General features: G+C 39.4%; 1 protein-coding gene across 3 annotated transcripts in view; it reads left to right on the forward strand.

Annotated features, from left to right (window-relative positions):
• The window catches only part of EPB41L4B (erythrocyte membrane protein band 4.1 like 4B), a 290,295-nt gene that overhangs the window by 112,459 nt on the left and 151,800 nt on the right, over positions 1-26,036 (forward strand). For all 3 annotated transcript variants that reach the window (XM_045005334.1, XM_045005335.1, XM_045005336.1), the window contains exons 3-9: positions 4,848-4,890; positions 7,224-7,302; positions 10,058-10,102; positions 14,489-14,541; positions 18,567-18,687; positions 25,439-25,526; positions 25,901-25,989. In XM_045005334.1, coding sequence (XP_044861269.1) covers positions 4,848-4,890; positions 7,224-7,302; positions 10,058-10,102; positions 14,489-14,541; positions 18,567-18,687; positions 25,439-25,526; positions 25,901-25,989 — 518 coding nt within the window. The remainder of the gene's footprint in view (positions 1-4,847; positions 4,891-7,223; positions 7,303-10,057; positions 10,103-14,488; positions 14,542-18,566; positions 18,688-25,438; positions 25,527-25,900; positions 25,990-26,036) is intronic.

Consider the following 26,036-nt stretch of genomic DNA (forward strand, 5'->3'; position numbering starts at 1 on the left):
GATTTACAGTTGGGGTAAACCTTTCTCAAAACAGGTATGGCTTGTGTTTGAGCCCAAGATTCTGTTCTGACCATTCTGACAAGTACCATCTAATATCTTTTATCTGGATCTCTGCAGCTGCATCATCCATATGGAACATAGATGTCTTGGTGATGTCATAGAATATGATGTGTACTGTAAGGAAGCCAGATTCTAATCTATGTAAATTCTTGGGAGTGCAGTCCATCATTCACTTATATATTTGTAAAGTCTCTATAACAATGTGGCCCCAATGCTGTTCAGACTCTAATTATTATTAAAGGTGACCTTCAGAAGAGAAGAAAAAGGGTTTGTTCTTATTTCTTTTTTAAAACTTTATACTGTATAAAGAAGGCATGACAGTGTTTTTCATTGGATATTTTTTGCCTTGAAAAATGATTTTGGTATTTTCCCTGCTTGTGATTTTACTTTAGAAATTCAGGTCTTGTCTATATTGGAAGATGGTGTGGATAACTGAAGAACTGGTAGGATTATGATACCAGAGATACCACTCAAGCAAAACCTTATTGAGAGGAAAGGTGATATTAGTTCAGATTGTTAATTTAAAGCTCTTTGCTTTTTGTTCATGTTAACACTTAACAAACCTTAAGAAGAAAATGTACTTGACGGCGGTTCAGAGCCCCCCCCCCCCCCCACCAGTTAAAGGCTGAGAGAGTTTGTAGATGGTATCTTCTGAGACTTCCAGTAAGTCTTCCAGCAAAACCAGACCTGCCATTCAGGACATTCTGAAGGTTGAAAACAAGCAGGGGCAAAACATTTTCCAGGCCTTCTTTATGCGTAATAAAGCAGCAAAACAAGTAACAAAAAAGGGTCAAACCCAATTTTTTTCCTTTTCAGGTCACCTTTGAGGGCTTTGTAGCTCAAGACCAGGACTTTGAATTCTTTTATGAAGCAAATGGGGAGCCAATGGAGTTTTCAAAGCACAGGTGTGTGGTGTATTTGTCAGCCTATATTGCTTAAGGAGCATGCTGATGCAGTTGTACCAACTTCAGTCTTCAGTTGGCAGTTGCAGTCATCCTCAGTGTGTTCCAGTAGGTACAGTTTATTGGCTGTATCTTGACATAAATGCGTCTCTTATCTTATGTGGCTGTTCTATTTTGGGAAAATATTGGCTGTTACCATTATTGAGGAATTATTCTCAGTACTTTTCTTCAAGGAGATAGAAAGTGATTAAATAAACAGGGAAGTAACTGGAAATTGTCCTAATTCTTCTTTGCACCAGTTTTTCGAAACAAAGAGGACAAAAATAGAAATCAATGACCTTGGGAAGAATAGTGCTATTAATTCCAACCAGGTCCTTAAAAACTAAGACCATTGGGCCTGATTCACCATTGTTACACTAGTATAAAAACCAAGTGTAACTCCATTGAAAACATTCTCAGTTGGTGATGTCCATTAAGTTGCTCCAGTTTTACACCAGTGTAATGCAGTGGTGAATCAGGCCTACCATGGTTACTATCATATTACACACACCTTGATGAAGACTAATAAAAGACATGAAGACAGTGATGATGTCTCAGATAACTGTCAAAATGCAGGTAGCCATTTTTCTTTGCCTTCAACATTCTAAATATAAAATTGTTATAGAACTTCCCATAGAAAAATGAATTTCAAAGTGGAATTACGATTAATCTTCCTTACCTTTCAAGGGCACTGATAACTTGCTCAGAGTCCAAATTGGAGCAGGGGAATGTAGTGTAGTAGGAAAAAGCACTACCTAATTTCTACTCTTGTATCATCCTCAAAGGACCCCTTCTAAGCAGTGGCTCCTTGATGCACTTGGACCCTCACAACTTGAAGTCCATTAGCCTGAGCTCCAGCTTTTAAAAGGAGGCAGACCCTCTGCAGAAGTTATCAAAAAGAGTTCTTGTGGAGTCCCCCAACTCCAGGCAGCTTCATACTAAGACTTCTGGAATTCACCCTTTTGTGTTCACGTTCTGAGTTGGGATAGTGATTATGGGTTCCAGTCAATAGCTTGTAACATAGCCAAGTAATTTTTGGTTCTTGGCAAGGATGCCATGAAGTCTTCACTTCCGTTTCCATTTCAATTCCTCTGGCTGTATGTCAATAATAAGAGCTTCTGATTTTTTGCTTAGAGGCTAGGGCCTGCGTTCCATGGGCATATGAAATTCTGGCTTCTAAGCTGGTGTGCTTCCAGCATTTACGGCAGCAGAGGCCAATACTGTTTTTTCTTGACACACTTTCAGTGCTCCTGGCCACCTCAGCCATCCAGGCAACTGCAGCTTATAGGGAGGAGTAGGGTGATAAGGGCTATTACTTGGGTTCAGCGGGCCTGTAAGAAGACTAACACCATTATGGAGAAACATCCAGACACTGACTATGGCGGACTTTAGCCCAGTTTTTGCAGAAGCGATCCAAAACAGCTGGGCTTAAGTTGATAGCAGTTCATGAATCTGCAAGGACTAAAATTGCCCCCTATTTTGAAAAGCGCTGAATAGTGGTATAATCTGAGTTTGCTTCTCAAATGAGTGAGTGTAAAATGATGTCCAGTGCTTGCTGTTTGTTGTCCCCTGGAGAATCCTACATTTATGACTGTATTGTATATGTAGAAGGAATGAACAGTTACAAATGTACATTAGCTGTTTAGGCTAGAACCTCATGTAATGGCCTATATTGCTACTTATTAAATTCTTAAACGTTTCTTTAAAATTGCTCATTTTTTGTAAAATTATGTATAGATATGACAGATTAATTGGTAATTTGCAGTGTTATGGATGTTTAGCATAATACCACGTGCAGACATTCTAAAATGTGTTAATCATTTACAATACACACAATGAAGATAATTCAAAGAGTACTGAAGCTTTCTCAGTACATTTGAAAGGTGAATAAAAAAGTGGAAAAAATGGATTTTTTTTTTACTTTTTAGTTTAGAAATAAAACACTGAAGAGTAGTATTCCATGTTAGCTAAATTGTTTTCTTAAATTTTTGTAAAGGCTTAGGTATACACTTTTTTAGTCCAGATGAACTCCAAACAGTCATAGAACTGAACCTTGTATATTAGAAATCCTTAAGAAAATGGAATTGTATGTACATATTTAACTTGAAATGACAATACTGATAAATGTGGACAGTGCTCCTATAAATATAGCTGAGGATATGTTTTGCTGACTAATGTGTTCATTGAAGTAAAATTTTCCTCTTCTCTACAAGCAAAAAAATTTAGGAATTTCTGATTGCATAATTTCAATCAAAAGAGCAAAGCTTGAATAATTTTGTTTCTTCTCAGAAACTTGAAATGATTACTAGCTGATTTCTTGTGAATCTATATTTGCTGGATGAGAGATAAATAATTGATTATGTGTATATTAATTTATAGCTATGTAATATATTTGTATAAAATTATCATAACATTTTATTTTCACTATGGTGATAATTCTCAAATTTGTAAGGAGTTGGCTTCCTTGGTAATTTCTCCCAAGGGAGTCCAGGCAAGCTCTGGGCAACTAAAAGCGCATTTGGAATAATTGTTCTATTTCTTTTTTATTCTGCAGGGAATTTATTTGCTATTTGGGTTATGGGTTGGCAAACTTTTAAAATAGACTTTTTACAACTAGGTGTTTCATAAATTTTGCTTTTAGTTAAAGCATCTATAGTAAAACTGTGGTTTTGCTTTTTTATTAATTATTTTCACATGCATTTAGCAAAAGCAGAGGAGAATATGTTGAATACCAAGTATTTACTCTGATTCTGTTTTTACTTAATATAGAGTGGAAATGCCCCAACAAGAAAAGCAAGCAAAAGGAATAGCCTTCTTTTTCTGAATATTTCTGCTCCAAACTTACTGGTCCTATTAATTTATTTTATCTGTTTTTAAATAAACAGCAAAAAATGTGAAGAGAATTCCTCTTATGGTAAGGTGGCCCAAATTATCGTCTGTAATTTAGTGAGGGGACTATCTTGACAAGTTATCATCATTTAATATTTATATTTTGATAACACACCCAGATGCCTCTTTTGGGAGTGATGATTCATGCTGGGCACTGTACAGGCACATTATAAAACTTAGGACTAGTCTATACTAGAAAAGGTTTGCCAATAAAGCAGATTGTCCTAGTGTAGATGGAGCTTATATTGGCTCAAGTGCTTTTTTTTTTTTTTTTTGGTGTAGCTAATACCGGTTCCCTGAACAAAATAAGCTATACCAGCAAAGGCACTTTTTTGCCAGTATAACTGTTTCCATAAAGGCTTTTTCTGGTATAATTTTTTTTTTAAGGTAATCACACTCCTAACTGACATTGCTATACCAGCAAAAGTTTTAAGGGTGGAACAGGCCTCAGACTCTGAGCTTGAGAGAACCACAGTGTTGGTGGAGGAATACAGAGAAGCGGAGGGAGCCGTGTGGGAGCTCCACCAAGTGGGATTGGACCAGACAATTGTCTGCCTTCAGAAGGTTATGAGTAACAGTTAAAGCATTGGGCCCAGAATTTGAGGAAAACCTTCATTTCCTACACCCCGCTGGAATTGTATGTTTGTTTTTTATAGCCTTTCACTGTTGGTTGGGTTGTGCCTCACAAGGAGGAAGCTCCCATGGATGTGTTTAACTTTTAAAGTCCAGTTTTCACTGATAAGATAGGCACCTGAGGGAGGTGTGTTGGGGGGGGAGTGTTCAAATAAACATTTTCTAGTGAAAACAACTATAAAAGATTACCAAATATATATGGATGTCTTTTCTTTTCAGAGCAGAGACCCCTTCCTTTAAATTAATTTGTGCTCTATTAGACAGTAAAATACCAGTAAAATCTTGAAAATGAATTACTTTTAAACACAGGTTTTCTTTTTTTAGCACTGGCTGGACCATTCTAAACCAATTAAGAAGCAAATAAAAAGTAAGTAACTTGAGTCCACAAGTTTCTTTTATTCCTCCCCTAAGAATTCAGTTTAGAGTATTCGTTAACATGATTGTGAGGCTCCAAATGTTTCCATAACATAGTGAATATTTCTCAGACAATGGATTCAAGTTAATGATTGGCTGGCTGGCTAAATTTTTTTTTCTATGAAAGCAAGGGTCACAATGAGTAATGGACCAATCTTCAACTCTCTTCTTTAAATATGATTTTTATTTACCACTTTTGTGAATGCCAAAAGTCCCTTCCTCTTTTCTAGGGGAAAATCCCTGCCTGGAGTTACTGTGTCATAAACCAGGGCTGGGGAGCAAGCATTAACTTAGGTTGCTGCTAATAGATTCAGCAGCCAAATATCAGTTTAGAAAAGCTTATGTGATTTCTCCTACGTGCCTGTTAATAGTAGTTGGAGGCATGGGGGAGAGTAGGAGGAAGCTCTCCCCTTTCTTGTAACCCCTAAATTACATTAAATTAGAAATTGGCCTGGAAAAGAAGGAACCTGAGGGTTGGCAGTTCCTGTTGGAAGTTGCAGAAGTCCTTTGAGTTTCATGTCCAGGTAGCCTCTGCTGCCTCCCCTTGCATCTTCACGGGTGTACTTTCACCTGGTTTAATGTACGTAGTTCCTGGATATGTTTGCGATCCTGTGAGCTGGACTCATGTCACTGGTGGCAAGTGGATGCAAAGAGAGGAGATCCTGAGACCATTACTGACAGGGATTGTTAACTCTTTCCTTTGGGAGAGGGTAAAGATGCCAACCACCCTTAAACTATGATTCAACCCTGGCTCAATAAACTGTCCCTTGAAACATCTGTGTTCATCTGATTTCTCCAACTTCATGGATCCCTACTAATCTGGAGTCAGGCCTGGGTATGATATGGAGACAGCAATAGTATCCTTGAGCAGTAAATGTCTGCTAGCAATGGATATAGGCCAGGTGTCCATGTTGATTTTATGAGATCTAACAATTACCATAGCTATGGCTGATCACAAGATGCTACTGACCAATTTGCAACATCTGAAAGGAGTGGACACAGGTTTTTCTTCAGTGCTCTCCGTTCTTTCCATTCTCAGGGATCTCAGAGTCTTGGAGCTGCTCACCCACTTCTAGTGGCCCTTTCAGGCAAGGCCTGCAGGGCACCATACTTTCACTCTTACCACTTCTTGTGTGTATGAGGCTAATAGGGTAGATTGTGAAGAAATGTAGGGTCCATTGCCATTGATAGCTCTGGGGCTTGACTTGATCTCGCCTTTTCATGACATCTCAACCTGCTTCTCTGTACTTGGATACATGATCAGCAAGTGCTTATTCTCTGATATGCCAAGGAAAAGGCAAAATGATCCTAGAGGGAAGAATCAAATATTTTCTACACAAAGGCATTTTTAACAGATTTAGTTTCATTGCTTTCATGGTGTCTGGCCCAGTTAGGGGATTGTATGAGAACAAGCTGGCTCAGACCCATACTAGAGAAGGCAGTGGGGAAACAACTTGATGGGGGTTGTAATAGCTCCATCTCTCAGCACAATATGTCTTTTCCTTGCCAAAGTGGTTTGCATTTTTGGAGAAGTTTGGGTCCTCGATTGTCTTTGGACAGTGGTGCATATGGCTTTATTGTTCCACCAGCAGCAGCTAGTGTTAAGAGTCAGTGCCCTGAGAAGGTAGATCTCACCAGTAAACTTTGTCACCTATGGTTTTGACTTCTGAAACACCTCTTCTTGGGGTTACCCTTGAAGACAACTTTAAAGCTTCAACTAGTGCAGCTTTTGACTGCCCATCTGCCTAGTAGATTGGGTGATCAATAGGCCTTCAGAAACTACAGCAGTGATTGTCGTCATGTAAGCACCTAGATAGAGAGGTAGTGGATTCTCCATTTCTTAATGGCTTCAAACAAAGACTGGATTCCTTTCTGGAAGATATACTTTAACCAGACATGCACCATGATAGCCCAAATCAGCAAAGACATATTTGCTGAACCTTTTTAGCTGGAGAACTAAGGTGGGGAGGTTACTCTCTCATGCCCATCAGAGCTTGAATTTTTCCAACATTCCTAGGACAGTGCAAGGCACATCTTTTTGGACAAACATTTGCTTGACAAATGATCCATGGCTTAATCACTTATTATATTGGCTGTGGTAGCATACTAAAATGCCCACAACAGGCACATAGTTATCTCTTGTAAGTATTTTTAATTGAAGACACATAGTCAAATGTTACTGTGATAAGGACACTTTAAAATATAATTATTTTGTGTTAAATTTTTCTTGCTCTATGGGATCACCAAATCTGTGTAAACTTCTGTTTTGAATCTTTGTGTATACAGTTGGGCCTCCGTACACTTTGCATTTTCGAATTAAATATTACTCATCAGAACCGAACAACCTTCATGAGGAGTTTACAAGGTAGGAAATAACTGTGATTGCTAAACTGATATTTAACAATGGGGTGTATAAGATATTTGGGGATTAAACTGGTGGGGAGGGAGGAATTTGGGTTATATGTGCTTCCTTGGTAGAATGGGCATCATGTTCAATCTTCTAGTTGGTGTTTTATGACAGTCTATGGACCATACCCTACTTTCCGTTTTTTGCCCAGACCTGCTGTTTTGGCCTCTCAGGTGCTTTTGGATGGAGGGGCAGATGGACCAGAGCAGTGGTATTTCCCTCCAACTCTCTGTGTTTTAGGCTTTGTGACTTTGAAAAGGGAGCCATGACTGGGTAGGTAGGAGCTGAACCTGGAGAAGGAGGACTTTCTGCAGCAGTATTGCCTGTCAAACCCATGGTGGGTGGGGGAATAGAAGGGGGGTTTCCAATGTATAATGCCAACAGCTGGGCTCTGTGCTTTTCTCTGCTGTGAAATGTAGAGGTGATCAAATAAAAGTCAAATGGGTCAAAGAAAGACCCCAAAGCAGCAGAATTTTGGGAGGATTAGGAGCAATGCAAACAGCTCAATCTTCTCTACCCCCTTTTCCTCCTCCCCCGCCCCTCCTTGTTCAGAGTCTCCCTGAGCTAATGGAAGCTGTTTGGTGACAATTCATCCTGTAGGGACTTCTCGTCATTGTGTTGAGGCTGTGGATGACCTGTGGTCTTTGAGAACATTCCGTATTTGTTAAGTGAGGAGCCCTCCACAATTCAGGAGAAATTCTGTATCATGAAACCAGCGGGAGGGAGGGGGAAATTGCCTATTTTTGCACTTCCCATTCCTCCCAACTCTTCTGGTCACTTGGTCAAGGCAAATTCTCTCTTATTATTTTGTACCCTTCCTGCTATTTTTTTTTCTGTTTCTGACAATTTGGAGCTTCTTAGTGGGTTTTTTTTTTTTTTTAATTTGCTCTGCATTGCTAATTTGGCCAAGCTGTTTCCACTATGCTCTTTAAAGATTATATTGATCATTTTATAGTGCTTATAAGAAAATTTTAGTCAGCAGATCTCTGTTTACTATTTCCTTATCTCCTGCAGTGATTAAGTACTACTTTGACTGCTGTGTGACAAGAAGATTAAAGAGCCAATTGTAATTGCCAATTTATTTACTATGAAACCTCCACAGAAGCCTTAATATACGTTATCAATTACAGCAGTAGCAATAAACTGATAAAAGGACACACTTTTTCATACAGGTCATAATTAACCTATGGAACTCACTGCCACTGATATAATTGAGTTCAAGAGTTCAGTACGATTCCTAAAAGGATTAGACATCTGCATGTATAATGAGAAGATTCATAGTTACATTATGTAGGATGATATATAAAAAACATTTTAGAATAGATATACACCCTCATACTTCAGGGTTTAAACTGGTGTTAAATTTCCCCCATGGGCAGGTTATTCCATTGTCTATCACAGGATTTCTTTTACATTCCTTGGCAGCATCTGATGCCAGTCATTTTCAGAGAAAGGGCACTGGACTAAATGGATCTTTGATGTGATCTAGTAAGGCAGTTCCTATAAAGCACTATAAACTTTATAGTTTGGACTATAAGCTTCTGGTGCTGTATAATCCAATCACTGCTAAAAAGGAAAATTGCAGAGGAATCTTAAAAATACTTTAATTGCTACTTCTACTTAGAAAAATATTGGTTTAATTTTCTACATTTTGTTTTTAAGTGCCTTAATTATAATATAATAGTTATCAGCTAGGAAACTTGCATCGTAACAGAGTTTTTGAATGAAAACAAATACAGAAGCAATTTGAACACATCCTTCACATCGTTTATATGCATGTTATTTTTTCTTTTAAACAGCAAAAGAAGGCCATTTTGAAAATGGAATTGCCTTTGTCATTCTAATTTTTTTAATGAACCTCCACTCTGGCTAGGTTGTATTTCCCAACATCCTGTAGAGTTAGGTAAGAGACCGGGACAGCAGGTGCAAATTCAGTGCAAGGGAAGGGGGGAAGATTTATAGTGGTAACAAAATGAGTTAATTGAAGAAGAAATTACACTAGATCTTTGTCCTGTATAAAGATATTTTTAACAGCTGTAAATGCCTTTTGAGGCTGTAAAAATAATGTGGACACAGTTAATACTTTTATGGGAAAGTGATGACATTTCTTAAAATTTAATGCACTGAGGAAGGCATCTGCTGGCATTTTTGTCTACAGGGCTTCATTAGTTTTAGTCAGAATAACAATGGGTTGTTTCTTTTCTATCTCCACTGTTCATGGAATCTTTGTTCTTCTCTCATTCAAAGCTCTTTTAATTTTTTAAATAAAGCCATAATTGCATTTAGACTTCATAGCTCATTAAGTGCTGTTCTGAATTGCATCCTAAAGTATGGGCTTATGTCCCACTGGCTTCAGTAGCATTAAGGCTCCATGCTCAAAGTTGAGTACATGTTTTCAGTGCTGTCTTAAATAAGGATGGGTTCCTGAAATGCTGCTTTACGACTTCATCCTGCAATATGTTGAGCACTCCTGCGAGGTGTAGAATGTTCTGAACTCCCACTGACTTCAATGAGAGTTAAGGGTACTTAGCATCCCACAGGTGTGTGCAGTGCTCTTTATAATTGATCCCGAAGGCTCATATAACTTACAAAATCAGTTTATGGAAATGTCTTGACTAAGAGCGTACTCTTGACAAAGGGATGAGAGCTGAAAAGATGACTCTGTATGCATTTGATTGTTTGCTTATATTTATTTATTTAATGTATTTGTTAGGTACCTGTTTGTATTACAGCTCCGACAAGACATTCTTTCAGGAAAGTAAGTACATTTTTGTTGCTGTAACATGCTTAAAGTGTAAGTAAAAGAGCACCACTTTAAGGGTTAAAAGTATTACTTTAAGCCCATAAGCTCTTGCTGATCCTTTCTGTTATTCAAGATGTATATAAGGAATTGTAAATTGCATTTACTGATCCAGTGTTCTCTTGTACGTTTTTTCTTTTTCTATTAGAATACAGAAATGTATACATATACATTAATGATAACCAAATTAATAAAATCTAGTGGAATAAGAACTTTTTCATTTGGTAAGAAGGTGGTAGAAACATATCTATGCATACAATATTATGCAGAGCTTTCTGTGTCATAGCTTTAACAATTCCATTATCCTTAATGGCTATTTGCATGTTACAGATGTAATTGTAAGTGAGCATTATGCTGCAATTAGCCATTGTTAAATATTCAAAAATAAAATACTCATACAACATGAGTAAAATAAATAAACTTATATGAATCATACTAATCCTATGTATCCTGTTATCTTACATATATGTCAATATCAGATTTGAAATTTAAATGAGAAATAGTCAAAATACGACCCTTAAAAGAAACTGAGAAGCCCTGAGAGCACTTAATTTGAACAATATATGGTGGTGAAACTGGACATTGTGTTCTGTATGGAGTGGAAGATGGGAGTGATCAGCAAGGAAAGCTACCTTATTGAGGTCAGAACATGTAGGGATAAAGTGAGAAAGGCCAAAAGCCATGTAGAGTTGGACCTTGCAAAGGGAATTAAAACCAATAGTAAAAGGTTCTATAGCCATATAAATAAGAAGAAAACAAAGAAAGAAGAAGTGGGATTGCTAAACACTGAGGATCGAGTGGAGGTTAAGGATAATCTAGGCATGGCCCAATATCTAAAAAAATACTTTGCCTCAGTCTTTAATGAGGCTAATGAGGAGCTTTGGGATAATGGTAGGATGACAAATAGGAATGAGGATATAGCGGTAGATATTACCTCATCCAAGGTAGAAGCCAAACTGGAACAGCTTAATGGGATGAAATCTGGGGGCCCAGATAATCTTCATCCAAGAATATTAAAGGAACTGGCACATGAAATTGCAAGCCCATTAGCAAGATTTTTTTAATGAATCTGTAAACTCAGGGGTTGTACCATATGACTGGAGAATTGCTAACATAGTTCCTATCTTTAAGAAAGGGGAAAAAAGTGATCCAGGCAACTACAGGCCTGTTAGTTTGACATCTGTAGTATGCAAGGTCTTGGAAAAATGTTTGAAAGAGAAAATAGTTAAGGACATTGAGGTCAGTGGTAATTGGGACAAATTACAACATGGTTTTACAAAAGGTAGATTGTGCAAACCAACCTGATCTCCTTCTTTGAGAAGGTAACAGATTTTTTAGACAAAGGAAACACAGTGGATCTAATTTACCTCGATTTCAGTGCAGATACAGTTCTACATGGGGAATTATTAGCTAAATTGGAAAAGATGGGGATCAATATGAAAATTGAAAGGTGGATAAGGAACTGGTTAAAGGGGCTACTACAGTGAGTCATACTGAAAGGTGAACTGTCAGGCTGGAGGGAGGTTACTAGTGGAGTTCCTCAGGGATTGGTTTTGGGACCAATCTTATTTAATGTTTTTATTACTGACCTTGGCACAAAAAGTGGGAATGTGCTAATAAAGTATGCAGATGAGACAAACCTGGGAGGTATTGCCAATACAGAGAAGGACTGAGATATCATACAGGAAGATCTGGATGACCTTGTAAACTGGAGTAATAGTAATAGGATGAAATTTAATAGTGAAAAGTGCAAGGTCATGCATTTAGGGATTAATAACAAGAATTATTGTTATAAGCTGGGGACGCATCAGTTGGAAGTAACAGAGGAGGAGAAGGACCTTGTAGTATTGGTTGATCACAGTATGAATATGAGCCAGCAATGTGATATGGCCGTGAAAAAAGTTAATGCGAGCTTGGGATGCATCAGGTGAGGTATTTCCAGTAGAGATAAGAAAGTGTTAGTACCGTTATACAAGGCACTGGTGAGACCTCATCTGGAATACTGTGTTCAGTTCTGGTTTCCCATGTTTAAGAAGGATGAATTCAAACTGGAACAGGTGCAGAGAAGGGCTACTAGGATGATCCGAGGAATGGAAAACCTGTCTTATGAAAGGAGACTCAAAGAGCTTGGCTTGTTTAGCCTAACCAAAAGAAGGGTGAGGGGAGATATGATTGCTCTCTACAAATATATCAGAGGAAGAAATACCAGGGAGGGAGAGGAATTATTTAAGCTCTGTACCAATGTGGACACAAGAACAAATGGATATAAACTGGTCATCAGGAAGTTTAGACTTGAAATTAGACGAAGGTTTCTAACCACCAGAGGAGTGAAGTTCTAGAACAGCTTTCCAAGGGGAGTAGTGGGAGCAAAAGACATATCTGGCTTCAAGACTAAGCTTGATAAATTTGTGGAGGGCATGGTATGATGGGATTGCCTAATTTTAGCAATTAATAGTCTTTGACTATTAGCAGTAAATATGCCCAATGGCTTGTGATGGGATGTTAGATGGGGTGGGATCTGAGTTACTACAGAAAATTCTTTCCTGGGTGTCTGGCTGGTGAGTTTTGCCCACATGCTCAGGGTTTAGCTGATCACCATATTTGTGGTCAGGAAGGAATTTTCCTCCAGAGCAGATTGGCAGAGGCCCTGGGGGGGTTTTGCTTTCCTCTGCAGCATGGGGCACGGGTCATTTGCTGGAAGATTCTCTCCATCTTGAAGTCTTTAAACCATGATTTGAGGACTTCAATGGCTCAGACACAGGTTTGATACAGGAGTGGGTGGGTGAGATTCTGCAGCCTGCGTTGTGCAGGAGGTCAGACTAGATGATCATAATGGTCCCTTCTAACCTTAAAGTCTCTGATTCTATGTATGTTTAAAAAGAGAGAGAGAGAATATACATTTTCATTTCCAAGTAGCAAGTTCCAGAAGAGAAACCTCATACTTCATTTGGTTTGGAGAAATAATTCTTACACAAAGGACATAATCCTCTTAAAATTGCTCCTTTCTTCAGTCATAGAAGAACAAGAAAAAAATTTGGTTAATAAATAGCTAAAGTACAATAAATATTGTATTTTTTTGGTTTTTTTAGGAGATTAGAAGGTTTCAATCTGAACCAGAAGTTTATTATTTATTACACAATAGAACAAGTGGGACATACAAATGGGAAAATGATTATACTCATCCCTCCCCCCTCATAGGGGGGAGGGATAGCTCAGTGGTTTGAGCATTGGCCTGCTAAACCCAGGGTTGTGAGTTCAATCCTTGAGGAGGCCACTTAGGGATCTGGGGCAAAAATTGGTCCTGCTAGTGAAGGCAGGGGGCTGGACTTGATGACCTTTCAAGGTCCCTTCCAGTTCTAGGAGATTGGTATATCTCCAATTATTATTATTGTACTCCATGTGTAATTAGGGCAAAGAATGTCTTGATCTGTATGTAAAAGCAGCAAAGAATCCTGTGGCACCTTATAGACTAACAGACGTTTTGGAGCATGAGCTTTCGTGGGTGAATACCCACTTCGTCGGATGCAAGTAGTGGAAATTTCCAGGGGCAGGTATATGCTTGCATATATATACCTGCCCCTGGAAATTTCCACTACTTGCATCCGACGAAGTGGGTATTCACCCACGAAAGCTCATGCTCCAAAACGTCTGTTAGTCTATACGGTGCCACAGGATTCTTTGCTGCTTTTACAGATCCAGACTAACACAGCTACCCCTCTGATACTTGATCTGTATGATTATTTAAAATGTAATGTGAGCTTGCCATTCTTGTCAGTATGACAGAGGCATGGGAGTGGAAAAAACACTCAAGAATAGTGTCAGCACTTCTTATTTAAGACACTTGTAAAAAAAAAATTTTTTTTCACAGCCTCACTCTTTTTGACAAATCTAATTGTGCATTTGTGAGGTAGATATATATAAATTTTTATCTAACATTCATTTATTTTAAAAGTTATAAAGAAAAATATTTAATCTTAGACTGGGGTGTTTCCTAGAATCCATTGTAGGAATACTACCTATTTTCTTCTTCTGGATTAATGTTTTCAGTATTAATTTAAACATGATTTATAGTTGAGCATATCATGTGTTCAGTATTAATGAGAAATTACTAAACTAAGAAATTATTAGTTTAATTACTAACTTGTAACTAAGCTTAATTAAATGGAAATATTAGTATTTGAATGATCTAAATACCGTGCAATTTAACTGATACTTTCGAGTCAATATTTTATTTTCAGTTAGACTGTTGGAGAACTCTTTTAGATTCTTCTCGAGAAAGTGCTTATATAAAGTATAATTTAAGAAATGTGCATATTTTTTATTGTTTGTTTCATCTCTTTAAAGACTAAAATGTCCGTATGACACTGCTGTGGAACTAGCAGCTCTATGTCTTCAAGGTATGTGACTATTTAGAAGTAATTTACATAACCTTTTATTTTAAAAAGTTGACCAACAATTTCTTCACTTATTTTTCCCTTTTGTCATGAATAGGCACTAATTGACTGTACATTTGTTTAAGTGGCAACTATTTTTATTGTGGTTAGTCATTAGTATCATAAATTTGCTTAGTTTTAGAATCTGACTCACAATCGGACATTTGTGAAACTTTTGTAATGAAACTCAGTTCAGTTCATTGTTTTGAAATTATGTGCCATGGCTTCACTGAGCGTAGGCCTAATATTGGGCATGGTCCAAAGTCCACTCAGGTCAAAAGGAGTCTTTCCATTAAATATAATGGGCTTTGGATCCTTCAGATTGAGTGTTTTGGGAGGAATTTATGGCCCACATTCAATAATAGGGACCAATTAGTGGTTTTGGATTAGATTGACTGTGAAATTTTGGATTCAGTTCAACCTAGGATTAGGAACAAAATTCAGGGAAGACAAGACCAGGCAAAAGTAGTAATAATAACAATAACATCATTTCCCATGAAATTGTGATCCATATTGCACAGTTTTGTTCATACTGTGAACGTACACAAAGATGATAAAGGAATTGTTTACTCCCTTTTCTTTTCATTCATGTTGCTTCTTTACTCTCTCAGCATGGACCTTCTGGGTTAAAGTCCAGAGCCCACGTTAGCTTCAAATTGTTATGCACTTATTTTTGTCTGTGGAGCCTCTAGAATATCACAAGCATCGGTAACTTCATCCCAATTTTAGACAAGGAGAACTGTTCATAGAACACCTTGACATGTCTACAGTTCTGATAATCAAAGATGGAGAATTATATCTCTACTAAGAAAATGAATAGAGCAGGTCATCCATTTATGGCATTACCAGTATCATAAAAGAAATTTTTCTTATCTGGTATCAAACCCAATATTTTTAAAACTGTATGTCAAAACAAAGTACTTATAAATGGTGATGGCATTTTTTCTTTGATCCAATCAATTTTTCTCTATTTGGAGGTACTTATGGTAACTTTCTCTAAAATAATGTCATATGTTGGCGCTGTAATATTGAATTCTCTCTGTCTGCAGATATTAGAATTACAATTTTGGATCATTTCTTGTATATTTCTTTCCTTTATATTGATATTGGAGACTTGTAAATAAGCAGAGGAGTTTAAAGAACTGTAAAATTATTATTCCCTCCTCAGTAGTTTAAACTTCACCCTAAATTTAAATGTATCTTTTAGTGTGACTTTTTTAAGGGTGAGCAGGATGATGAAAGGGCAGGTCACATAGGAATTGGTGTGTTAATCATTTTAAATGGGACCCAGATTCTTTCTCTTAACCAAGACTGTATTTTTACTTTACTGTTATGGCTGATTTATGAATAATATTGTTCTATTAGATTAATTCTTTCATTGTTTCAACTAACTGCCTTAAGAGCTGGTGTTTTCTCTGCATTGTCTTTGAGATGTAAATTGTACTTTTGTAAAGAAATCTGGAGAGAAGCATCTATTCATGCTTTTGTCGCTGCTTTAGAATTCTCCTGTATTGCAACTTTCTCTTTATGTAGTATTTAAAGCTTGGTTTTATTCAGTCTAAAATAATTGGTACACTACGTTAAATTATATATTTAAGGTCACTCTGACACAATTCACTTAACCAGCTGCATTTCTGAGCTGTTAATTGAAACCAACAGGTGAACTCTTTCTGATATATTTTAAATATCTCAAGTTGTCTGTTGCATTATCACGTTATAAAATCCTATTACACATTTATTTTTCTTTCTACGTTAAAGAGACAGTGGTGTCTCTACAGGTGAAATAATTTTACACTTTTTAGAGACACCTTGGTAGCTACCTCATTTTAAAATGTATTCCACCAGTTGGTGCATTTATTTATAATTTGCCTATTTACACGTTAGAATGCAGGTACATAATTTTTTACTACAATATGTATATAAAAAAGAACACGCTCCAAAATAAGCCATCCTCATCCCTGAACCTCCAGTAAAAACCTGAGAAAAGAGATGGACCTAGGACTATGCCTCAAATGTCAACAAATTTGCATTCTGTTGAGCCAGCCAGGGAAGCTAAATGTACAAAACTGGATCTGCTGATTTATCCTGATCAGCACCAGAGGCTTCTGACTTCTCTCAGACACAAAACAGCAGCAGAGTTATCAAACGTCTCTGTGAAAACTTGTGTATATGTTTTACCGTCGTAATTCACATTGGAAAATACTGTTGAGCAAAAAATTATCACATGTACATGATCTCCATTATATTTAATATTTTAGGAACCCTAAAATTTGATCATAAATTTAATTGTCAGCTTACAATGGATCTGGGTGTCCTTGATCACTTAAAATAAATCATTATAATTTTTTATCTCCAAAAAGACTATTTTTCCATGTAAATAGTCTTTCTATTCTGTATTTCTGCAACTTTTGTGTAATGTTCACATTAAGCAATAGTAGATTTTCTTCAACAGAACTGACTTTCTCAATTCCTTTGTTGTTCATGGCAGCAAGAATACAGATGCATTATAAATAAGCCTATGTGTGTGTCACAGAAGTCATGGACTCTGTGACTTTCCGTGACTTCTGCAGCGGCCAGTGCCGACCCTGAGCCAGCAGCAGGAGTTTGGGTGTGTGGGAGGGGAATCAGGGCTGGGGCAGGGAGTTTGGGGTGCAGGCCGTGCTTACCTTGGGGGGTGGGGGGACTCCCTGTCTCCCACCGGCATATCCCCGCAGCTCCTAGGCAGAGAGGCCAGGGGGCTCTGCGTGTAGCTCGCAGCCGCAGGTGCTGCCCCCACAGCTCCCATTGTCTGTGGTTCCCACCCAACCAGCAGGGGTCCCGGGTTGCACTTCCCTACCCCCCCCCCCCAAGCATGGGTCCCAGGCTGCGCGCCGCCGTGCGCGCGCTCTCTCTCTCTCTCTCTCTCTCACACACTCACTCTCACACACACACACACACACACACCCTCTAGTGCCAGTGGGGGTCCCGGGTTGTGCACCACCACCCGCCTCCTTCCCCACAACAGCAGGGGTCCTGGGCCACCCCCCTCAGCACCCATGGTGCCCCCAGACCACCCCTACCCATGGTCCTCCAGCCCAAGCTTTAGTTAGGGGCACATAGTAAAAGTCATGGGCAAGTCATAGGTCGTGAATTTTTGTTTACTGCCCATGACCTGTCCATCACTTTTACTAAAAGTACCAACATTAGCACATATGTAATCATGTGTCATTTGTATGTGATAGCATTGGAGATGCATGTTTGCTGCATGTATGTTAAACAGTACTGAAGCAGTTAAATTGCAAACTATTTGTATAGGTCAGACATTCATGGAACCATGTGGGAAATTTCTCACCGTATGTATAGGAGGTAGGGGCTCAATTCAGTAGGGTTCTGATCTCAATTTAAGGGTGCCCAACACCTTGCAGGATCAATGCCATGCTCAGTCTGTGCTTTCAAAAAAAAACAAAAAAAACAACTACTACTACTCTTCCCAAATATATATTACAGACAGGAAAATTATGATAGTGTTGGGGGTTTAGAAAATGCTATAATCAATTTCTTGACATTAGCTACTGTATCTTTACATTTCCATATATACAATGTGGGAAGAAATATGCAATCGTGGGAAACACTACTTAGTGATGAAAAAAATACGTTTCAATTAAAGGAAATGCAGAGTAACCTTGTATGTAAAAGTAGTGCATTTGATCTGTTTTTAATTGAAATTATATTCCTCTTGAAATCCCTTAAATGCAAGAAGTAGCAGTATTTCATTTGTTTAGAATTCTGAATCTGTGTCCTAAACTTTCCTATAGAGTTTCTAGTCTGATTTGTAATTTGAGATGGCAGAACTTAAGTACTTATACAGATGGCAACAACAAATGTATGTTCTAAAACTTCTTCAGTAGGCTGCTAAATGGGGATATGGAAGTATCTTTGTAGAAGCAAGTTGTTTTTTAATGTTTGTGGTGACAGGGTGACCTTTTTTCTGGCTTTCTGAATGATTCCAGCTGAACTTGGAGAGTGTGAGCACCCAGAACACACACCGGAACTAGTGTCTGAATTCAGATTTACACCAAACCAGACTGAAGCTATGGAATTTGATATCTTTCAGAAATGGAAAGAGTGCAGGTATGGTACCTGTGTGGTGGTGTCAGTTATAATAAAGTTACACAAGAGATTCTTCTCCAAAATCAAACATTGCTGCCTAGACCCCTGTTTTGGGATCAAACAGTCTCAATGTGTGTTGTTTTAGGGGTTTTCTAGAGACCTCTAGAACCCCTTTAAAGAAGTGGCAGGCATTAACATCAGACAGGGTTGTGTGGTTAAGTTAATTGCAAGTTTCAGCATTTTGGCTCCATTTTTTTCTCCTTCACCTGTGTTGAAGAAGCTCATTTTCCACAAGTGAGAATTGTCATGCCTTCCAAGACTCCTTCATTTAAGCAAGCAGACTCCTTCACCTAATTTGTAGTTAAGGTGGCATTTTTGCCCACACACTCAATCTTTCAAAGATTTCAGGTATTTGATATCAAACCACCCCTGTGTGGTGGGGTTTTTTTTTTGATGAGGATGAAATTGAGACATGAACCAGAAATGTCTTAGCTCATAAATCTTCATTTTAAACCCAAAATATTGAGTCCCTTTTGGTCAAAGGGAACTTGACTATTGGCAATTATGAAGATTGTATTAGCCACTATGCAGTTTTTCTAAAACTTGGGAACACTTAAGAATCTGGATTGTTGCAGTAGTACTGTGCTATTTGCAGCTATAATCAGCTACATGGCAGCAATTCAGTGGAGTAAGAGATAATTAGCAGTTGTGGAAAAGGAATAACGTGGACATTTTGAACTTTAATACTCTCTTCTTAACAAATGGATATAGAGGCAATAATGTGAAGTTTTGTAACTTGCTTTTCTCATGCTGTCGTAGAAACTGACCACAATTTAGAGGCACGCAATTTTATTTTTTTCTGATAAGTCACTTTTTTGAGAAATGGTAGTTTGGCTTAGTATAGCTCTTGGAGTCTTTGAGCTTGTTATGGACTCCGATGACATTACTTTGAAGTCAAGCGTAGTTTTCAAACCAAGTCTCCATTTGTGTGGTACAACTGTTCTCCCCCAAACAAATCGTCATTAAAAAGCATGAATGAACTGTGGATGCAAACTTGTGCCCTCAGAAATGGAAGCCCAGTTTAAAAATTAGGCCCCATAACACCAAAGTTTTTTTTATTGCTGGCCCCTATGTGTATTCTACCATGCACCCAAGAGCGAAAATCTTGCAAGTAGTGTCCATTCATCCAGGTCTGCACTTCGGAACTCCTTGTGCTCAGCACCGAGGATATAAGGGGAGGTGCAGACTGACCACCTCTGGTTTCTTCTTACTGCTGCATGGCCTGAGTCGGAATCCTCTGTATCTGGAGGTATCCTTGCACTGTCTTATCTCTGTTATAATTGTATATAATCTGGTAGTGCTTTTATAGAGTTTTATAGTATTCTGTATAGTTAGTATAGCTTAGTTTTCCCAACCTTGAGGACTCTCTCTGTCTCCCCTTTTGAGAGTAGGACTATGCTAAGGATTCTGGGATTTAAAAACTTTGTGTCCTGTCCTCGCTGCTTCTCACTCTTCACTGCATTGCTGCACATATCTCCACCAAATGCAGTATCTGTTGCTTCTTCCCACTCCAGAACCAAGAGGGATGAGAGCTTTGATTGAGGAAACACTTCATGGAGAAAGCCATAAGACTCCAGTCAGATCCAGACTGGGCGTACCTTCCTGATGTCAATCTCAGTTCTTGAACATCACACCTTTGAGCATGAGCTCTGGAGCAGAGGTCAGGTCAGCTAACTCTAAGCCGGTCTTGTCATGTGAATAAGGGACACTGTCAGAGACATAAAAACAGATCCCCCTCTAAGTCTGTTTCCAGAAGAAGGATCCCTCCTTGACTCCTTCCAAGTCAGTTGAGTCTTCATGTACAGGTCCCAAGGACTTAGGTTTTCTTAAGCCTCCGGACCGTGACGGAAAAGTGTGCAGGAACAAAGCTCCAATGGTACCAGCCCCAGCACTGACACAGATGCTGACTGTGATCTCTAGCCAGAGGACCAACAACCACCTGTACCAACCAAGAGCTCTAGATGGAACTCTTTCTCTGACAGAACCAGCCTGGCCCCATAGGGATCCACCAACCACTGTCTGTTGTGGCACCAGATCTGGTGAAAACCAACAACTGGGACGTCTAGAACATCAGGACAGACTGAGACATACACTACCCTGGACCCACAATGTCCTCTACTTTTGGGTCCAATCCTTCTGAGTGACATTTTGACCCCAGAAAAGGAGCCAGCTCAAGGAGAATAAGTTACTCCCCTAGTCTGTCCAGGAGCCACATCTTCCTCCCTGTCATTGACAGTACTGCCAATGGAGTTGGCTTTCTCATCTTCTGAATCCTATGTCCAGGATGAACCATCACCTACCTAGGGAGATGCAAGGTCATACTTTTGACCAAACTCTGGGGAGTTGCAACATAATGATGATATCATCCTCACCTGTTTCCAAATTCCCCTTTGGTGGCTGCCTAGCATACATTGCCCACAACTGGAGGGCTGTAACAGACAAGTGGGTACTAGATATCATCCACTTTAGCTACCATCAAATTTCTTTCTCCACCTCCTCATAAGCCCCCTTTCTGGCCCCTATTCAGCGTCTTCTCTCATGAGAAGATCCTCCTCAAACAAGGAGGTAGACTTGCTCCTCAAATGAGGACCTATAGAGCAAGTTCCATCTCAGCATCGAGGTAAAGGGTTGTACTCCCACAATTTCATAGTTCCCAAGAAAAAGGGAGGATGGAGGCCCATTCTCGACCTACATCAGTTAAATGTTTATATTCACAAATTAAAATTCTGCATGGTTAAGTTGGCCTCAGTAATTCTCTGCTTGGAAAAAAGACGTATGATGAGCAGCTCTCAACATGAAAGATGCTTACTTTCCTGTGGATGTTCACTTGACCCACAGGTTCCTCAGGTTTCTTGTAGGACAGGAACACTCCCAGTTCAGAGGACTCCCATTGTGTCTGACAACAGCACCCAAGGTCTTCACGGAGGTCTTCTCAGTCTTGGTAGCACAGATGAGATGAAATGGCTACATCATTTTCCTTTACTGGAACAACTGGCTTCTAACAGGCAGATCCCATCTGGAAGTTCAGTTGGCAACTTCGTCCTTTCTCTGCCTGCTGGCATCCTTGGGAATCTGCATAAACATGTACAAGTGTATTTTGACCCCCACACAGGTCATCAACATTATAGGCGTGGCCCTGGACTTGACTGCAAGCAAGAGCCTCCCTCCCTGCAGACAGATTCTTAGTCATGAGCAGTCTGATAAACCAGGTCATGCCCAAACCCAGAACAAAAGTCCAAATCTGTCTGTCTTTGCTCAGTCACATGGCCTCCTATTCATATGTAAGGTCATTTGCTAGGCTGCAACTCCATTGTTTGCAAGCCTGGCTCTGGTTGGTATATGTGTCACACACAGCATGAACACCATGACAGTGCCAGTCAATGTCAGGGCTTCACTCAGAACCCCCAAATTGTGTGCACTGGAGTGCCTTTCCTACCCCTACCCTGCCCCGTGCACACATACACGGCCAACATGATGATAATCATGGAGGCATCCCTCATAGGCTGGTGAGCCCACATGGGCAGAATCACATCACAAGATACATGGACACCGTGGAAACCTGGGATGCGTATCAATCTTTTGGAACCAAGTGCAGTCAGACAGGCATGCACTGCATTTCCCTGACACGTTTGGATAATGTCAGACAACATGACAACTGTTTTCTATAATAGCAAACAAGGAGGGGTAAAATCCTTTGCAGTGCACATAGAGGCAGTCAACTTATGGTATATCTGGAACCTCATCACAATTTCTGTGATGCACCTCCCAGGCACTCAGAACTGACTGGTGGACAGCCTCAGGAGGCATTTCATCCCCAATTATGAGTGGGACTTACCACCAGGCCACCTTTTGAATCACTGGCCATGTTCTTAATATCCCACCTGTCTGTTAAGGTCACCTTCCTGGTTGCCATTACATGGCCCAATCCACCATATACTATACTTCATAAAGAAAAGGTATCCCTTCACCTCCATCTAAAGTTCATCCCAAAGGTAATTCCTGAGTTCCACATAAACCAATCGATTCACACACTGGTATTTTTCCTGAATGCCTCCAGTGAGGAAGGAGACACCATTTTCTTGATGTCTGACGAGCATTGGCATTCTACCTGCAAAAAATGAAACCATTTGGAAAATTGCCCAGACTATTTGTTGCTATAGCAGAGTGGACACAGGGAGAAGTGATATCAGCTCAGATACTCCTTAGATTTCTGGTTGTATCCTCCTTTTCTATCAGTTGGCACGTTGTCACATTCTGGGGTCCAATCCAGCCCAGTGAGGGGTTGTGTTACCATCTGCCTGTAACCGTAGGTGCTTTAAATTACTATGCTGCTGTAATTCTCTTGTCTGGATGCTCCCAGCCAGTATACAAGCATGCACTGAGTGTCTGTGTAATAAGCAACCCTGGACCAACAACTCTGATTCCAGCAGCCTATTTGCTACACTCCAGGTATGCACCAGCTTTTTGGTTACACCTGGCAAGATTAATCCCAACACCCCTCATCCCAAATTTTCCAAAATTAATGTGCTCTGCAATATTTAGCCCTTTCCTTAATAATAAGGTTTGTTTGCTCCTCTAAAGAGACAAACTGCATAGTTTATCACTTTAAGTGGAGTTAATAATCACTTCAAACACAAGTGATTAAAAAGTAAAACAAGTTTACTAGCCAAAGGAGATAGGATAGGATCTCAAGTGAGTTCAGGTATAAAGGATAGAGTTAGGAACAGTTACAAGGAAATAAATGTGAAAAACGCTTTTTAGAGGCTAAGACCTAACAAAACTACCATCTTGTGTCAAAGTAAGATTCTTACCATGCTCCCTACCAACTAGATGGCTGCCCTACCCCTCTGGTCATCATCTTCTGCAGCGTTCAAAGTGCTCAGTTCCTTTGTCACCTTAAGTGAAAGGTCACTTGATGTTCTTTGACCCTCTCTTTTATAGTCCAGTTAACCTTTAAAATGGATTCTTCTGAAGGTTGCCTCCCAAAATAAAATAAAATTCAAGCTGTGAGAAAGGAGACACAGAGTCTGGTGAAGGAAGTCCTATGCTGGTTTCTCCCCCATTTTTTTTCAAAAATGCAAATTGATTTGTTCCTGCTCTTTGCAATGCAAATGAATGGCCACTTGCCAGCGATTGCTAATCAATTTTGATTACACCTGCTGAAGGCTTCAGCTTGTCCTTCGTCTGGGAGAAACCTGCTTACCCACTCCCCAGACCTGTCTGATAAACACTTTAGTTCCACATTTCCTTCATATGGTCTCTTGGGTATTTACTGTACATACACCATGCAAGAATATTAATTATCTCTGTGTTGTTAATTTTCTAGTTATCCCTTACATGACACATAGCTGATAAAGTTTGACATTAATGAGTTGCAGTACACTGAACTGGTCAGGTCAGCAGAACCTCCCTATCAGATACCAATAAGCCTCTTGCACTGTGATGCTGTTAAGGTCACATGCATCTCTCTCACCCATTCCACTAGAGGACAGGCAACAGTTTGAAAAGTGCCTGTGCTGGACATAGGGTGACCAGATGTCCTGATTTTATAGGGACAGTCCTGATTTTTGGATCTTTTTATTATATATAGGCTCCTATTACCCCCTGTCCTGATTTTTCACATTTGCTGTCTGGTCACCCTAGTTGGACATTTGTAAGGCTGCAACCTGGAATTCCATACACACTTTCACAAAGCATTGCACTCAGGTTCAAGCCTCTTCTGCTGACACAGACTTTGGAATTGCAGTGTTACAGACATCTATACCTCCTGTATCCTCGCACCTCCCTCCTCCTATTGAGGACTGCTTGCCAGTCACTCGTGTGTGAAGCACACATAGGGACTGGCCCTTGAAGAAGAAATGGAGGTTACTTACCTGTAACTACAAGTTCTCAGATGTGTGGTCCCTATCTGTATTCCACTACTCTCCTTCACCTCTGCTTCGGCCCATGACTGGATTCGTGGTAGACAAGGAGCTGGAAAGGCAGTCAGTCTGCACCTACCCCTATACCCTCGGTGGTGAGCATCTGGAAGTCCAGGGTGCAGGCGCGGACCAACAGCCACTACTTGCAAGAGATTTTCAGGGCCCCTAAAAATATTTACGATGCCCAATTCCTTAACAGCTTTGAAAGTCTGAGTTTTGAAATTGTTTTGAAAAACACTTCTCTAATTGAAGGTGTGTGGTGTAATCAATGCAGGTGCTGCTGTGGCACAACGTTTATTAGAAAGTTTTTATATTAGTGTACTGTATATCCAGCCAGTTATGCACTTTCTTTGTAGAAATTAAGATCACACATGCATGCAACTGGCAGCATTTAAATGTAAACCAATCACTTTATCAAGTCTACGTGATTGGGTAAAAGGAGATTGCATTCAATGGTAAGAATGCAGGATGGCTAAAATGAAAAAGTTCTGCTGTGTATGAATTCAGCAGCATGGAGTCTGTGTATTCTTCTAAGCTCCAATTCAGCAAAGCATTTAAGCCTCTAATTAAGACCCTGCTTATGTAGCAAAGCAATTAAGCTTGTGTTTAAATACTTTGCTGAACAGGGATGGACTAAGCACATGCATAAAGTTAAGCATGTATTTAAGTGCTTTGCAGAGTCAAGGTCCTAGGCAGAGGAGTCTGGGTAATGGATGAAAAGGGGAGTTATAGTGTATATAAGAAAGTATTCTATTGCAAACTAAAGTACATTTTCCATTTTATTTTCACAGGGGAAAAACCCCAGCACAGGCTGAATTGTGCTACTTGAACAAAGCTAAATGGTTGGAAATGTATGGTGTAGATATGCATGTTGTTAAGGTAAGACCTACATTGTCATTTATTTCTGTGAGGAGTGGAAGAGATTGTAAATAGAAGAATGTGAATATCTTTATAGAATCATAGAATATCAGGGTTGGAAGAGACCTCAGGTGGTCATCTAGTCCAACCCCCTGCTCAAAGCAGCACCAATCCCCAACTAAATCCCCAAATTGCCCCCTCAAGGATTGAACTCACAACCCTGGGTTTAGCAGGCCAATGCTCAAACCACTGTAAACAGGTCATAATTCTCTACTATTAAAACATGCGAACAGACTTTGGTACTATATCTTATAACAAAAGTTTTGAGTTTCTACCATATTAAGATTTGTGCTAGTAACTGCATATTGATTATTCCATCCTGTGTTTGGTTGTAGGGAAGAGACGGATGTGACTACGCGCTTGGACTTACACCAACAGGCATATTGATCTTTGAAGGAGCAAACAAAATAGGTTTATTTTTTTGGTAAATAATTTTTTGCTTTATATCCCAATTTAACTGCTGAAATCCTT

The sequence above is a fragment of the Mauremys mutica genome, chromosome 2 (assembly GCF_020497125.1).
Source record: "Mauremys mutica isolate MM-2020 ecotype Southern chromosome 2, ASM2049712v1, whole genome shotgun sequence".
NCBI lineage: Eukaryota > Metazoa > Chordata > Testudines > Geoemydidae > Mauremys > Mauremys mutica.